Source organism: Xyrauchen texanus, chromosome 5 (genome assembly GCF_025860055.1).
Source record: "Xyrauchen texanus isolate HMW12.3.18 chromosome 5, RBS_HiC_50CHRs, whole genome shotgun sequence".
NCBI lineage: Eukaryota > Metazoa > Chordata > Actinopteri > Cypriniformes > Catostomidae > Xyrauchen > Xyrauchen texanus.
The window spans coordinates 53,515,367-53,532,131 of record NC_068280.1 but is presented as its reverse complement, the minus strand read 5'-3'; the positions used below and the strand labels follow the sequence as shown (position 1 = coordinate 53,532,131).

General features: G+C 40.4%; 2 protein-coding genes across 3 annotated transcripts in view; one reads left to right on the top strand and one right to left on the bottom strand.

Moving 5' to 3' along the window:
- prozb (protein Z, vitamin K-dependent plasma glycoprotein b) overlaps positions 1–5,078 on the top strand; it is a 17,961-nt gene extending 12,883 nt beyond the window's left edge. Inside the window, exons 6-8 of the mRNA XM_052126469.1 lie at positions 1–74; positions 3,916–4,033; positions 4,181–5,078. The exon at positions 1–74 is cut by the window's left edge and continues 12 nt beyond it. Of these exons, the coding sequence (XP_051982429.1) occupies positions 1–74; positions 3,916–4,033; positions 4,181–4,698 (710 nt within the window). The 3' untranslated portion in view covers positions 4,699–5,078. The remainder of the gene's footprint in view (positions 75–3,915; positions 4,034–4,180) is intronic.
- Positions 5,079–6,712: 1,634 nt separating this feature from the next.
- pcid2 (PCI domain containing 2) lies at positions 6,713–16,354 on the bottom strand. 2 transcript variants are annotated; one of them, XM_052126472.1, is made up of 15 exons: positions 16,262–16,354; positions 14,655–14,710; positions 14,466–14,555; positions 14,300–14,373; positions 14,155–14,220; positions 14,016–14,057; positions 13,873–13,927; positions 13,668–13,771; positions 11,132–11,207; positions 10,816–10,957; positions 10,624–10,724; positions 10,211–10,284; positions 7,893–8,018; positions 7,512–7,639; positions 6,713–7,109 (listed from the first exon to the last, which is right to left on the bottom strand). In XM_052126472.1, exons 2-15 carry the CDS (start codon positions 14,688–14,690, stop codon positions 6,922–6,924), a joined length of 1,302 nt encoding a protein of 433 aa, XP_051982432.1. In that variant the 5' UTR covers positions 14,691–14,710; positions 16,262–16,354; the 3' UTR covers positions 6,713–6,921. The 2 variants fall into 2 exon arrangements, with proteins under 2 accessions (XP_051982432.1, XP_051982431.1); XM_052126471.1 differs by having other exon boundaries at positions 7,516–7,639.
- Between the last annotated feature and the right edge of the window lie 411 nt (positions 16,355–16,765).

The following is a 16,765-nucleotide window of genomic DNA, read 5'->3' as shown; positions in this document are numbered from 1 at the left end:
GTGGAAAGACGAACACCTCCAACCAAAGTGAACGCAGCAGCTGGTTTTGTAATGAAGGACAATGTCCATGGGAGGTGAGAGTTCATAATGATCCAATATCATCATCAGTGTCACATGACAAACTGTCCATTCTCTGATTCACCAGGAATCAAAATCTTTGCCATTTTTTTCAGTGTTTTGGGTACAAGAGTTTGTAGAGAGTTTATGATGTGTTATTCATGAGATGTTAATCATAAATGATCATAATTAATTCAGATTGAAAGTAATGTCCAGCATCATCCAATCACTGTCAATCATGTTCAAATAAAACATTATAAATGTTGAATCTATGAACTGATGATCATTGAGTGTCCAAACATCATCTGCAGCCTGAAACTGAACTTATGATCCGATTTTAGGAGTGAACACACTTAACTGCATAGAGAGATATAGGATGCTCCCTTGCTCCCTATTTAGTGCATGACTTAACCTCCAGTGTGCTGTCTGTCTGCACTGGTCTCAGAACAGTTATAGAGAGCTATAGGATGCTCCCTTGCTCCCTATTTAGTGTATGACTTAACCTCCAGTGTGCTGTCTGTCTGCACTGGTCTCAGAACAGTTATAAGAGAGCTATAGGATGCTCCCTTGCTCCCTATTTAGTGCATGGCTTAACCTCCAGTGTGCTGTCTGTCTGCACTGGTCTCAGAACAGTTATAGAGAGTTATAGGATGCTCCCTTGCTCCCTATTTAGTGCATGGCTTAACCTCCAGTGTGCTGTCTGTCTGCACTGGTCTCAGAACAGTTATAAGAGAGCTATATGATGCTCCCTTGCTCCCTATTTAGTGCATGACTTAACCTCCAGTGTGCTGTCTGTCTGCACTGGTCTCAGAACAGTTATAGAGAGCTATAGGATGCTCCCTTGCTCCCTATTTAGTGCATGACAACCTCCAGTGTGCTGTCTGTCTGCACTGGTCTCAGAACAGTTATAGGACAGCTATAGGATGCTCCCTATTTAGTGCATGACTTAACCTCCAGTGTTCTGTCTGTCTGCACTGGTCTCAGAACAGTTATAGGAGAGATATAGGATGCTCCCTTGCTCCCTATTTAGTGCACGACTTAACCTCCAGTGTGCTGTCTGTCTGCACTGGTCTCAGAACACTTATAGGAGAGCTATAGGATGCTCCCTTGCTCCCTATTTAGTGCACGACTTAACCTCCAGTGTGCTGTCTGTCTGCACTGGTCTCAGAACACTTATAGGAGAGCTATAGGATGCTCCCTTGCTCCCTATTTAGTGCATGACTTGACCTCCAGTGTGCTGTCTGTCTGCACTGGTCTCAGAACACTTATAGGAGAGCTATAGGATGCTCCCTTGCTCCCTATTTAGTGCATGACTTAACCTCCACTGTGCTGTCTGTCTGCACTGATCTCAGAACAGTTATAGGACAGCTATAGGATGCTCCCTTGCTCCCTATTTAGTGCATGACTTAACCTCCAGTGTGCTGTCTGTCTGCACTGATCTCAGAACAGTTATAGGAGAGATATAGGATGCTCCCTTGCTCCCTATTTAGTGCATGACTTAACCTCCAGTGTTCTGTCTGTCTGCACTGGTCTCAGAACAGTTATAGGAGAGATATAGGATGCTCCCTTGCTCCCTATTTAGTGCATGACTTAACCTCCAGTGTTCTGTCTGTCTGCACTGGTCTCAGAACACTTATAGGAGAGCTATAGGATGCTCCCTTGCTCCCTATTTAGTGCACGACTTAACCTCCACTGTGCTGTCTGTCTGCACTGATCTCAGAACAGTTATAGGAGAGCTATAGGATGCTCCCTTGCTCCCTATGTAGTGCATGACTTAACCTCCAGTGTGCTGTCTGTCTGCACTGGTCTCAGAACAGTTTGAAATGCATCTTATTTTCATCATAACTGAATAATAATAATAATGATGAAACTAGAGACTCTTTGGACTCTTTGGACAGGTTTTAATTAGGTGTTTTCCCCAAAGATAAACTCCGCTGTGGTCAGCGCCATGTTGTTTGGTCACATGACTCTGTGCATCAAAACTTTAACCCTTTACTGACAGCACAGAGTCTCCTGAACTGAGATCAGTCGGTTTAAATTAACTTAAATTGTGCACTGCATACTGAAAGCCAAAATACAACGTGTGCATGGGGTGGTACAAGCTTAAAGACAGATCTGCCGTGAGCTCTGAGGTTGTTAATCGATGGTTTAAGCTTCTGTCAAACACATCAGTCCATGTTATTACAACTTCATTTATAAAGAAATCATGTTTAATAGCAGAATTCCTGGTGAAGAACTACACTACCCATAATCCTCAAGAGAGCTCCACCAATCAGAGAATCCCTTTAAAAGAGCTCCGCCCACTGATACACTGTGAATGATGTAATCGAGTCGCTCTCTCTGCACTCTCAAAATACTTTTATATCTGTATATATCGGAATATTTCCCAATCAAATTAAAATATATTGTTTCTATAATTACAATCAACAACTTTAAATCAAGTTTGATATTTTCCATCGTTTTTAACTGGATTACGTCATTCGCAATGCATCATGGGATTGCAGTTCATTCCCTCATTAAAGACGTTTTGTCTGATTTTTCAAACACTTTTGTGCTTCAAATCAAAGTTTGTGATGTTGTGATTCTCCTCGGAGCTGGTTTGGTTTGTTCACAGCGCACAACTCTTTTATCAAGGGTGTTATGAAATCACTGTGGAGAAAATAAAGGGGGAAAATAGTGGATGTGCACTGTTGTGGTATCATCCATTTCTTTACATTTTTAATTATTTTTATCCCCTTTTCTCCCAATTTTGTAACGCCCAATTCCCACTACTTAGTAGGTCTTCATGGTGGCGCGGTTACTCGCCTCAATCCGGGTGGCAGAGGACGAGTCTCAGTTGCGTCCGCTTCTGTGACGTCAATCCGCGCATCTTATCACGTGACTTGTTGAGCACGTTACCGTGGAGACATAGCACATGTGGAGACTTCACGCTATTCTCTGAAGCATCCACACTCAACCTCAGCACACGCCCCAACGAGAATCCCATTATAGAGACCATGAGGAGGTTACCCCATGTGACTCTACCCTCCCTAGCAACCGGGCCAATTTGGTTGCTAAGGAGACCTGACTGGTGTCACTCAGCACGCCCTGGATTCAAACTCACGACTCCAGGTGTGATAGTCAGCGTCAATACTCGCCGAGATACCCAGACCCTCCCTAGCAACCAGGTCAATTTGGTTGCTAAGGAGACCTGACTGGAGTCATTCAGCACGCCCTGGATTCCATTTACATTTATGCATTTGGCAGACGCTTTTATCCAAAGTGACTTACAGTGCAATTATTACAGGGACAATCCCCCCGGAACAACCTGGAGTTAAGTGTCTTACTCAAGGACACAATGGTGGTGACTGTGGGGATCAAACCAGCAACCTTCTGAGTACCAATGTATTATACAGTGCACTTATTACAGGGACAATCCCCCCAGAGCAACCTGGAGTTAAGTGTCTTACTCAAGGACACAATGGTCATGACTGTGGGGATCAAACCAGCAACCTTCTGATTTACAGCCCTGTGCTTTAGTAGGATTCAAACTCATGACTCCAGGTGTGATAGTCAGCGTCAATACTCGCTGAGATACACAGACCTCCGGTATCATCCATTTCTGATAAAGCTGTGGTTGTTTTGCCATGTCAGACAAATGCACCCGTGCTGTGTAAGTTGGTGGTTCTTCGTCAGAATAAGCTGCAAAGCAGACCAGATTTTAAACAGATAGTCAAAAGTCTGTGCACATGAGGCTATTATATTCATAATTGTGGTCCAACACTGATCCAGAGTTTCTGTGAAATGATTCTGAGGCAGCGTTGACCTGAAGAGGTTTGTGTGGAACTATGATGAACACACAGGTGTTTTGTTGTGCAGGTGAAGTTTCTGAACGCTGATGGTGATGTCATCTGTCATGGTGCGCTTCTGGGGAGGGTGTCTGTGCTCACATCAGCTCTGTGTATGTCCATCCTGACAGACCTCCACATCAGTCTTGGTGAGTGCACCGACTCATCCGTCCATCTTCTCAGCATCTAGTCAATGTCTTCCATTTACACACACACACGAGTGTTCCTTCAAGGCACTTTCAGCACTCTAGACTTGTGAAAGCATTCATGTCTTCAGCTCTTGTGTTGACTTTCAGGGGGTCACTCAAACATAACGCTGAACGCCGCGAGCTGGACGTCTCGCAAGAGACACGTGTCGGGTCAACCGGAGGACGACCTCGCCTTCCTAGAGCTGCAACAGCCCATTCCACAGGAAGTGGGAGCCGTTCCGCTGTGTTTGCCGGAGAAAGACTACAGTGAGAATATTCTGATGAGGAGTGGCAGAGAGGGCGTGGTCATGGGCAGGGCCAGTCACTCTTATCTCTCATTGGACGACTGTCACAGTCTCAACCTGACGTTCTTAATGACCAATAAGATGTTCTGCATGAAGAAACAGGAGTCTGGCATTCCCATGAGATCTAAACTGCTGCAGGAACGAGTGACCTGTGCGGTGAAGTCCGGAAGTCCCGTTGCAACAGTGCACGGAAAAACGGCGTTCCTGACTGGAATTTCTCTGGCCAGTGGACACTGTGATGACAGACTCGTGTTCACTAAATTATCACGATATCTGCACTGGATCCGTCCACTTCTGCGCGCTTCAGAGAAAAATAATTAATTTAATTACCATAATTAAATATGCAGATAATCCAATACCAATAACCAGCTCTCTCGAAACCTGTCAAGAACACGTCTGGGTCATGCTTCACTCTAAAATCAAGAAATAATGCATTCAATTCTAAACGATTCTCATTAAAATACAAAATAAAAATGGTTTAAATTGCAAAGAATTTATTTATTCTTCATGGTAGTATTTGTGTCATTGCCTTCATTTTATGCAAATGCATATTTTTAAAAAGCATTGTTACATTATCTAAATGTAATTTGAATGCATTATGGTGTGTTCACCTCATTACCGTCTGGAGTTTTCCTAATAAAACTCATTTGAAATTGACTTTCAAAAAGCTGTTGAATTCTATGAAAGCTTTGACATGACCGTTGTGATGTCACGGACAAAGAACCAATATGGCAGTGAAGATACATTTCTGCTTGATGTGCATTTGTGCCTGGGGCATGTTTTTGTTGTTCTTCTTATCAGTAAGAGAAGCTGTTTTGGCGTTATAAGTGTTAGCGTTCCAACTATTTTTTGAAACGAGTCTCCAAATTGCAAAGGCCACCTCTGATGGACACATTACAGTAGTGAGAACCTGAGACCTCACATCCACAACATTATATTTTGACATCACTATATGCAGTGCAAGTTCATTTCAATGGACTGATCTCAGTTCAGGAGACTCTGTGCTGGCAGTGAAGGGTTAAACGTTTCACCAAACAACATGGCGCTGACCACAGCGGAGTTTATCTTTGGGAGAAACAGCAACAAAACTACATCTGGAAAGAAACCTCGTTAAGTTTTTACACTGAAACCTGTTTGAGACCAAAGATTAGAGTCTCTAGTTTCATCCGATATGACATTTTAAACATTTGAGTGATTTAACAGGAAACGGCACTCTGTTAAACACAATGACCACATACGTGGACTATAGGCTCATTTTCAGTTCAAATATCCAACATTCACTGTCATTATCACATTGACAATAAATGTGTCTTTCAGAGGCTTAATATGGAGTTATGATGAAAATAAGGAACATTTCAAACTGTTCTGAGACCAGGGCAGACAGACCGCACACTGGAGGTTAAGTCATACACTAAATAGGGAGCAAGGGAGCATCCTATAACTGTTCTGAGACCAGTGCAGACAGACAGCACACTGGAGGTTAAGTCATACACTAACTAGGGAGCAAGGGAGCATCCTATAGCTCTCTATAACTGTTCTGAGACCAGTGCAGACAGACAGCACACTGGAGGTTAAGTCATACACTAACTAGGGAGCAAGGGAGCATCCTATAGCTCTCCTATAACTGTTCTGAGACCAGTGCAGACAGACAGCACACTGGAGGTTAAGTCATACACTAACTAGGGAGCAAGGGAGCATCCTATAGCTCTCCTATAACTGTTCTGAGACCAGTGCAGACAGACAGCACACTGGAGGTTAAGTCATACACTAACTAGGGAGCAAGGGAGCATCCTATAGCTCTCCTATAACTGTTCTGAGACCAGTGCAGACAGACAGCACACTGGAGGTTAAGTCATACACTAACTAGGGAGCAAGGGAGCATCCTATAGCTCTCCTATAACTGTTCTGAGACCAGTGCAGACAGACAGCACACTGGAGGTTAAGTCATAAACTAACTATGGAGCAAGGGAGCATCCTATAGCTCTCCTATAACTGTTCTGAGACCAGTGCAGACAGACAGCACACTGGAGGTTAAGTCATGCACTAAATAGGGAGCAAGGGAGCATCCTGTAGCTCTCCTATAACTGTTCTGAGACCAGTGCAGACAGACAGCACACTGGAGGTTAAGTCATGCACTAAATAGGGAGCAAGGGAGCATCCTATATCTCTCTATAACTGTTCTGAGACCAGTGCAGACAGACAGCACACTGGAGGTTAAGTCATGCGGCTCATTTTCTATTAAAATATCTTATATTTACTGTACTTTATCACATTGAGAATAAATGGAAAATGCACACAGCAGTCACGCTCAGGTCTCAGGAGGGTTAATGGTCCTTAAAATAATAGGCTTTATTGTCCTTATCCAATTAAATCATTTCTTATTTTTCTCTTTACATATTAAGGTGAAATATGCCCAGGATGTTTTCATGACATTCACCCTTATTGTTCAACAATTGAGTTTTATACTAATGTTATAAGCCAGCAGCAGTACTGTATAAAACTGAGCAGACACATATAAAACACTTTCACATTTATTTGACTTGATCAGTAATAAAGACAAAAGAAAACTAAATTAGAAACACTGGGCAATAATGCAAACGGCAGCTTCCATGCTCCTTTCTCGAGATGTCGTTCATTGATATTTAAGACACACTGGACAGAGGAGGAAATGCATTCTGCTTGCTCACAACCAACTTCTGGTGCTGGTGAGAGATGTAACCTTTGATGTGACCCTGAAAAACAGACATTCAACATCACAGATTAAAGTCACATCAGACAGACAGGACAAGGTTATCATACTGAATACAGATAGCGTTCCAAAACTAGTGAGCCGGCTTGCTGTCTAGTGCCTCCATAGGCAGCATCCTTACTGAATGTAACTTCATAAGTGAGTGCTTTAGAGAGATCTATATAGGCAGCATCTTCGTGCACCACACAAGAGGCTCAACTCCACTGATTTTAATGGAGGTTAGCAATTAGCATGTTGCTAAGCTAACAACATCATACTCTAAAAAGCATGAAAATGCACAGCACAAATAAATATTGGGTCAAATGGTACATTCATTATTAGACTGTTGTTATTCAGACTTATTAATGAGGAGAGACAGGAAGTGACACGGTGTGTTGCGTGACGCTGACCATGTAAATGAGGTTGGCGAGAATGCACTGAACTTCATCGATGTCCACGTCTTCCACCTTCATCGTCTTCAGGGCCACCAGGAACGCGTCCAGAGGAAGCTGATGGGTTTTCAGCAGGTGATACCTGCACAAATCCAACCGGCTCAGAGTTTAAGAGACACAAACACACAACGTCACCTAAATAACTCGAAATGTGTCAGACTGATGCTAAACCAACATGAATGACTACTATATAATGGAAACAAAACAGCTAAATAACTCCATTGACATAATAAATGCAAAATACTGTTTCATTGTAAGAATATTTGAGCCTGGATGTGCAAATGATGAAAGTGTGCCGTTTCTAAACACGTATATATCATGCGTTTTACACTCACACTTTCTTAAAGAGATTCCTGTAGGTGATGACCTTCAACTTCTCCAGAATGAGGAAGATTCCACAGCGGATGAAGAACGTCTCGTATTTGACCAGAGCTTCATTCAGCAGTAGCAGGTTTCCCTCACTGACACGTGTGAAAAACGAGACAGCAGAGACATTCGTGTTCATAGTGATATCTGAAACACTGCGTTTATGCAGCATTTTTAATTTTCAGAAAATCATAGTTTCCTCCCAGCCCGTTTGTTTGATTTAAATGAAATTTGGTGTACTTCATCTACAGACCCTCCTGACAAAAAGGTATTAAAATAATGTTGATTCATCAAAGCGCTTTGGAGTTACAAGCCAATCAATTATTTGGCCGTGGCCCATTTTCGCTTATCGACCTATAGTATATCTTGTAAACACGAAACCCAAACTTAACTAAACTTGGGGAACTTAGACATGTAGATATTTTGAAGATGCGCACCAAATTTCGTACAATTCTGCCAATAGGGGGAACTATAACTAAACAACAATCATAACTCTGCAACCGTATCAAAGAAGTTAAAACTTGGAATCTTCTTTGGTTCAAGTGCAAATGTAACCTTAAAATATCCATTTAAATCAACAAAAAATGCCAGCAACAGCCAATCAAATTCAGCGCCTAATAAAATATACTGCAAATGGACGATGGTCACGAAACTTTGTATACTCAAGCAGGGTGTCTACAAACGTTTTGAGAGAACTGACCACAAAGTGGAGTTACAGTGCATTCAGAAAGTATTCAGACCCCTTCACTTTTTCTCATTTCGTTATGTTGCAGCCTTAAGCTAAAATGCTTTAAATAATTAAAAAATGTTCTCCTCAATCTACACTCCACACCCCATAATGACAAAGCAAAAAACTGATTTTTGATAACTTTCCAAATGTATTAAAAAGAGAAAAAACTGAAAAATCACATTGACAGTATTCAGACCCTGAACTCAGTACTCAGTTGAAGCACCTTTGGCAGCGATTACAGCCTCAAGTAATTTTGGGGATGATGTGACAAGCTTTGCACACCTGGATTTGGGGATTTTCTGCCATTCATCTCTGCAAATCTTCTCAAGCTCCATCAGGTTGGTTGGGGAACATCGATGGACATTTTCAGATCTCTCCAGAGATGTTTGATTGGGTTCAAGTCTCGGCTCAAGGACATTCACAGAGTTGTCCCTAAACCCCTCTTGCATTGTCTTGGCTGTGTGTTTTGGGTCATTGTTCTGTTGGAATGTGAACCGTCGCCCCAGTCGAAGGTCCAGAGCGCTCTGGACCAGGTTTCATTAAGGATGTCTCTGTATGTTGCTGCATTCAGATTTCCTTAATCCCTGACCAGTCCCCAGTCCCTGCCGCTGAAAAACACCCCACAGCATGATGCGACCACCACCATGCTTCACCGTTGGGATGGTATTGAGCAGATGATGAGCGGTGCCTGCTTTCCTCCAGACATGACGCTTGGAATTTAGGACAAACAGTTCAATTTTCATTGGATTAGACCAGAGAATCTTGTTTCTCACAGTCTGACAGTCCTTTACGTGCATTTTTATGTGTCTTGCCCTGAGGAGAGGCGTCCGTCTGGCCACTCTGCCATAAAGCCCAGATCGGTGGAGTGTTGCAGTGATGGTCGTCCTTCTGGAAGTTTCTCCCGTCTCCACACATGATCTCAGGAGCTCAACCGGAGTGACCATCGGGTTCTCGGTCACCTCTCTTACCAAGGCCCTTCTCCCCCGATTGCTCAGTTTGGCCGGGTGGCCCGCTCTAGGAAGAGTCCCGATTGCTCCATGAACTTCTCCAGATCTGTGCCTCGACACAATCCTGTCTCTGACCTCTGCAGGCAGTTCCTTTGACTTCATGGCTTGGTTTGTGCTCTGATATGCATTTTCAGCTACAATACCTAATATAGACAGGTGTGTGTCTTTCCAAATCATGTCCAATCAATTGAATTTGCCACAGGTGACTCCAATCAAAGAAACATCTCAAAGATGATCCAGAGAAATGGGACGCACCTGAGATAAATCTCAAGTGTCACAGCAAAGGGTCTGAATACTTATGCCAATGTGATATTTCAGTTTTTTCTTTTTAATAAATTTGCACAGTTATAAAAAAAAATCTGTTTTTTGCTTTGTCATTATGGGGTGTGGAGTGTAGAGTGATGTGACAAAAATGATAATTTAAAGCATTTTAGCATAAGGCTGCAACAAGGGGTCTGAATACTGTTTGAATGCACTGTACACTAAACTAATTCACTCCATACTTTTTGGCTAAGCATGGAAAAAGTGCAAGTATACAGGGATGTTTTACCTCACAGCTTTGGTGACATCAGCAAACTGCATGAGGTCATATTTCTTCAGCAGCTGATTGGTGGGCATGTGACCCTATCCACACATCAGCAACAGAATAATCTTAATAAATGCATCTGTTATTTGCAATGTAAACGTTTATACATTTAGAATCTGCAACATTTCTCATTTAAAACCATTGAAGTTCAAATCTAGTACAGAATGTTGATTTGATCACAGTAAAAGATGAAAATGACAATGTCTACAGTCGTTTTTCTACACCAAAAACACCATAACCGCATAGTTTAGACAATCTGAAAACAAGCATTAAACGAAAACAGACATAGATGAGGCCTGAGTTAGATTTCAAATAGTCAATGTATGTAATTCCATGATCTCCCCAACACAAATATTCATCTAAACGTATCATCATACCAGCAGCATCTTGACGGGCAGCAGATAAATGAGGATGAGCCTCTTGTTCCTCTGACAGGAGCGATGACAGTGACTGAAGGAGAACGACAGATACTCCTCCGCTGAACAACACATGACACATTCAACATCACTGACCTCCAGAACAATCCATCGAGAGTTTGACATGTAAAACACAGTAGCGTGACGTGTCACCTGGTTTGAAGTCACTGTCAAACATCGCCTTTCGGCCCACGTAGTATTTATAGGTGACTCTCTGGGCCATACTGTACTCATCCTTCAGGTTCGAGCTGTCAATAGCTCGTATCAGAGGCTTACACAGGTGCAGTTTATTGATCTGATAAACACACAAATACGTGATTAATTACACGACACCGGGCTTCTGTTCTAGGCCTGACCTTGTGCAGTATTTATAGGTACTCGTATATCTGCAATACTTCAGACTTTAACTGCCATAACTGATCAAATTGAGGAAAGAAATGTGAAAAATATGAATAAAAATGAATCTTACTTTGAAGTAGATCTTAAAGAGTTGATTGATCAGAAACAGCATTCCCCATTTCTTTGAGTCATCAATACCAGCGCGACTGAAACACAAAGAGGGTTTTATTGAGGCAACTGTTATTAGCGATGTCATTATATAAGCTAGTTTTATCACACTGGTTAATTATTGTATAATCCGTTTCAGATAAATCCCTGTTGTTGGTTGTTTTACATGTCAGTGAAACAGTCCGTTCCTATTTTAGGGCCCCGCTTACGCCTAGTATTAAAGGAACATTCCGGGTTCAATACAAGTGAAGCTCAATCGACTGCATTTGATGATTACAACAAAATTTGATTTCGACTCGTTCCTCCTTTTCTTTTTATGTGTTTCAGTGAGACACTTCCAATGGAAGTCAATGGGGTTTAATCATAAACAATATGTGTGTTAACATGATTTTACTGTCATATAATCACTCACTGACCACATCTGGGTGAAGATATAGACAATTATACTACTGTTGCCATGACGATGTAAAGCGACAGTAAAAACGACACTTTAAAATGTCTGGTGCAGGTGAGAGATGTAACCTTTTGAGGTGTTTTTTTAGATTTCCTGTTTCAATGGCATACCCAAAATTAAAGGCTTATATCTCGACAAACAAGAAGTAGGGTCATCAAGTGTTTGGTGTCATTACTTTTTTTTATGATATAGATTATAATACATTCTGAGACTCTCAGCCTAAGAAATTGCAGAAAAACCATAAAAGAATTTAGCCAAAGATTTCCTTTTTTCTTATTTTTCTGATTATACATTATATATCTCTGGTGAATAAGATGAAAAGGCGAAAAACTGCTTTTGTTTTGTTCTCAATCATGCCAGCTGTAAGAAAAAATGTGTGTCGATTCAACAAATCAATCAAAAGTTCCAACATTACAAATATAATGTATCATAGTGTCCAAAAACATCTCCAAACAAATAAAAGATAATAATTGTACATAAGAACTAATTACACATGCAAACACAACAATGACTAAAGGTTTGCATAGCATGCACACATGATTTTAGTCATGAGATTTCACAGAATGAGTTTCATTCTGTGTCATTTGAGTCATCATTGAGTCTGTGTCGTGTATTTGGCACCATCTCCTGGTGGTCATATGTAACATTGTGCTTCATGTGGATTATCTAATGATCTATACATCTGATTATCTTGTGTGTGGACTCGATTGAAAGATAATCACAGACTCTAAATAATCATATGTGATGTTTTATGTTCCGTTTATATTTCGTGAAGTTATACGCAAAAATGTGTCATATAATCAACACTAACATAATTGTCAAAGACATATATTTATCTGTTACTCGCTATATTTTCATCAGTGAGTAAAACAAATAGTCTGGTTGTATTTTACTCTTTAAGAGCTTTAAAACAATATATGACACATGAATATTTGATCAGTTTGATGTTTGTTTTGATGGTAATAATATCTGCAGTGCAAAATTATTAATAAATGTTTAAAACTTAACATTTCTGATTTATCTGCCAATTTCAAAGCACTTGTTCAGTTTTGGTCATAATGTCACATGCACTGGAAAATAGAGCTTCTGAACTTTTAAACGATACCGATTGTGTTGGTCAACACTGACGTTATTAAAGTATTATTTTCTCGGTTGGCCCATTCAAGCTTAACGAGTTAAACAACTTTACAGCTCAAATAATAAACATTTTGTAATAGAAGAATTAATATATGGGCTTTTATAAAATTATAATCTTCCCATTTTTGCCTTTAAACCCTCCAAAAATGTACCCCATTGACTTCCATTGTAAGTGTCTCACTGGAACACATTTAAAGAAAAGGAGGAACGAGTGGAAATCATTTTATGTGGTGATCAACATTATGACATAAATGTCATCCATTGAGCTGAACTTGTATTGAACCCGGAGTATTGTGTATGTAAACACATTTCTGTTTACACCTGGTATTATCATGCGTCTCCTGCGACCTCTTGTGTTCAGAATTCAATGGGAGGGTTTCTGATATCACGACGACATACATCAATCATTACATCAGCGGATCATTGCATAATTATAAAGCCCAAAATAGTAAAAGAAGCACTGTTTCTCACAATTATAATTGCATTTTTGATGTTTAAAGGAAAATCCTCCATTACTTTAGTGGAGTACGTGTATTAACTGAGTTTCAGATGTGTGTCGCTGTATGTTAATATCAGACACACTGAAGAAGATCTTGTGCATGTATAGATATTCACTTTTTCTAATCAGATGCTTATTTCCTTCAGCACAGTTTAAAGTTTGGTTTTCGGTGCTTTACTGCTGTTCTGAATGAGGTTGAAGCGGACAAATCTCACAATGTTTTGGACCCCATTTACACCCGTCTTTGGCGTCGTACCGTACCGCTGTCGTACCCAAAATGCATCTTAATAACAGGAGTAAACGGGGCCTAAGTGAGTCAGAATAAACTGTGAAGTGGGCCAGACTTTAATGCCATAGTTAAAAGTCTAGCAATATAATGTGTGTGTGTGTGTGTGTGTGTGCACTCACTTGTCGCTGGCACACACTCTGAAACAGCTCATGAGTTGTTCGGCTGCTTTCTCCAGCATGTCACCGACCTTCCCTTTACCCTTCACCTGCAGCTGCTGCTCCGCCTGCCAAACATATACATATATACATACACATGCATATAACAACAATAAGAGACACTCTCTGGAGCAGAAGCATGGTTATATATCTACACAGTCTCACTCACATTATTGGCAAACACCCTGAGGTCAAGGGTCACTGCAAACATGATTGGCAAAGCCCTGAAAAAAGACAGTGTTTAGTTTTAAAGACAAGTACAGTTGTTGTAGTAGGAGCAGAATTCATATAAATCTATGAGTAAAGTCTCACCAGTTCTCTTCTTTATGAGCTTGAAACGCTTTCAGGAATGATGTTCAACCGAGTTAAAGAAAACAAACATATGGATACAACTTCATAACTCAATATGCAACCTTTCAGACTACAACTCGAATGTTCCAGAAAAGGATATTGAACTACAACCGTCTGGCATTTGTACGCCTCTACAAAGTCATGATTGGACACGGCGAATGTGCATCTGCAGAGAACGAGAGCTTGTTTACTGAATCATCTCATACAGACACACAAACACTGAGAGTACTGAAGTAGATGCTCACCGGAGATGTGCGGCCACCATCTCATCATAGGGCGGCTCCAGTAACTGTTGACACTTCTCTTCTGGACTGGACAGCTGCAGACACACAGGTCACATGATAAATCAATATCTGTGAATGTCAGCTCACTTTAGCAAGTGTTCTGCGTTTGTGTCTGTATTCACCGTACCTGCAGTCGAGGATTGGCCACATGTGGATGTTTGAATGACAGCAGCTCCCCACAGAATGACCCGTCTCTGCTGTCTATGGCTTCCAGAACCTTATGGAAACAAAAACAGTTTGTTTGTTGACAACATTAGAAACACAAAAAGATACAGAACGAAAGTTTCACAAATACAAATGAGAGGGGAACTCTCACCTGCTGCAGGTATTGATTGAGTGTGATGTGAGCCATTGTGATCTTCAGTCATTAATCTGAAATATATCATCATCATCATTTGTCAACACCTAGTGAACTGCCTACATAGTCAACATCTTTTTTGGGCATCATAGTGAGCTGACTATCTAGACAGTAGCCTTTCTGTTCATCATAGTGAGCTGACTATCTAGACAGGAATATTTTTTGTCACTGTAGTGAGCCGTCTACCTAGTCAACAACATTTCGGGGCATCATAGTAAGCTCACTATCTAGACAGTAGCCTTTCTGTTCATCATAGTGAGCTGATTATCTAGACAGGAGTATTTTTGGTCATTGTAGTGAGCCGTCTTTCTAGTCAACAACATTTCTGGTCATCATAGTAAGCTCACTATCTAGACAGCAGCCTTTCTGTTCATCATAGTGAGCTGACTATCTAGACAGGAATATTTTTTGTCACTGTAGTGAGCCGTCTACCTAGTCAACAACATTTCTGGGCAGGGTGGTAGTGAACGATCTACCTAGTCAACAACATTTCTGGGCATCATAGTAAGCTCACTATCTAGACAGTAGCCTTTCTGTTCATCATAGTGAGCTGACTATCTAGACAGTAGCCTTTCTGTTCATCATAGTGAGCTGATTATCTAGACAGGAGTATTTTTGGTCATTGTAGTGAGCTGTCTTCCTAGTCAACAACATTTCTGGTCATCATAGTAAGCTCACTATCTAGACAGCAGCCTTTCTGTTCATCATAGTGAGCTGACTATCTAGACAGGAATATTTTTTGTCACTGTAGTGAGCCGTCTACCTAGTCAACAACATTTCTGGGCATCATAGTAAGCTCACTATCTAGACAGTAGCCTTTCTGTTCATCATAATGAGCTGACTATCTAGACAGTAGCCTTTCTGTTCATCATAGTGAGCTGATTATCTAGACAGGAGTATTTTTGGTCATTGTAGTGAGTCGTCTTCCTAGTCAACAACATTTCTGGTCATCATAGTAAGCTCACTATCTAGACAGCAGCCTTTCTGTTCATCATAGTGAGCTGACTATCTAGACAGGAATATTTTTTGTCACTGTAGTGAACGATCTACCTAGTCAACAACATTTCTGGGCATCATAGTAAGCTCACTATCTAGACAGTAGCCTTTCTGTTCATCATAGTGAGCTGACTATCTAGACAGGAGTATTTTTGGTCACTGTAGGGAGCTGTCTACCTAGTCAACAACATTTCTGGGCAGGGTGGTAGTGAACGATCTACCTAGTCAACAACATTTTTGGCATCATAGTGAGCTGACTATCTAGACAGCAGCATTTTGAGGCATCGTAGTGAGCCGTGAACCTATGACTCGTAACCTATGATGTCTCAAAATGTTTCTGTCTATTTAGCCAGCTTACTAAGTTGAGAGACACAGTTAACACGTAGTATGTGCTAGAGGAGTTCTACTGTATGTTCTTAACTGAATGCACATCTATCGAGCTGAGCTGTTAATTCCTTCATTTTGAACTTCAATAAACATTTAATTTGATCAGATGTGTCGTTATATCATCAGATACCTCTCTGTAAACATTACAATGAATTTTAAGACAATTATGTTTATTTATTTACCTCAGTTCATTCACATCACCCGCGCGTGCACTTTACTGTAGACTCCGATGACGTCACACATACGCTTCATGTTTCCATCTGCGAACACATAGCTGATGATTACATAAGGCACTTTCGACAATTAGAAAAATTATAAAATACTTTACTTAAAGCAGCCTGTATGGCTGTGGTTAATCTTAAAGCCTTCTAGAGCAATACTCATATTTAAAATTTTATTTTAACATTTCGTGTATTGTAAATGGTATTCAAATATTTACAAACGTTTGTAAACTCAAGAAGAGAGCATGCTTATATACACATTTTATTTACTTATTTTATATTATTATATTATATTATAGTATCATTTTATTTTGTTTTATTTAATTTAGTTTTTATTTTATTTTGTTTTTATATTATTTTATTTTTATCATTTTACTATATTTTTTTATTGAATTTTGTTTTTATTTTATTTTATTTTGTTTTTGTTAAATTTGTATTATTTTATTATATTGTTTTATTTAATTT

Coding starts and splice junctions, on each gene's coding strand:
- pcid2 (XM_052126472.1), bottom strand. CDS start 14,690: ATGGCTCACATCACACTCAATCAATACCTGCAGCAG. Junction 13,772..13,872: donor TCAGGGTGTTTGCCAATAAT/GTGAGTGAGACT, acceptor TATGTTTGGCAG/GCGGAGCAGCAGCTGCAGGT. Junction 8,019..10,210: donor GATGTCACCAAAGCTGTGAG/GTAAAACATCCC, acceptor CACACGTGTCAG/TGAGGGAAACCTGCTACTGC.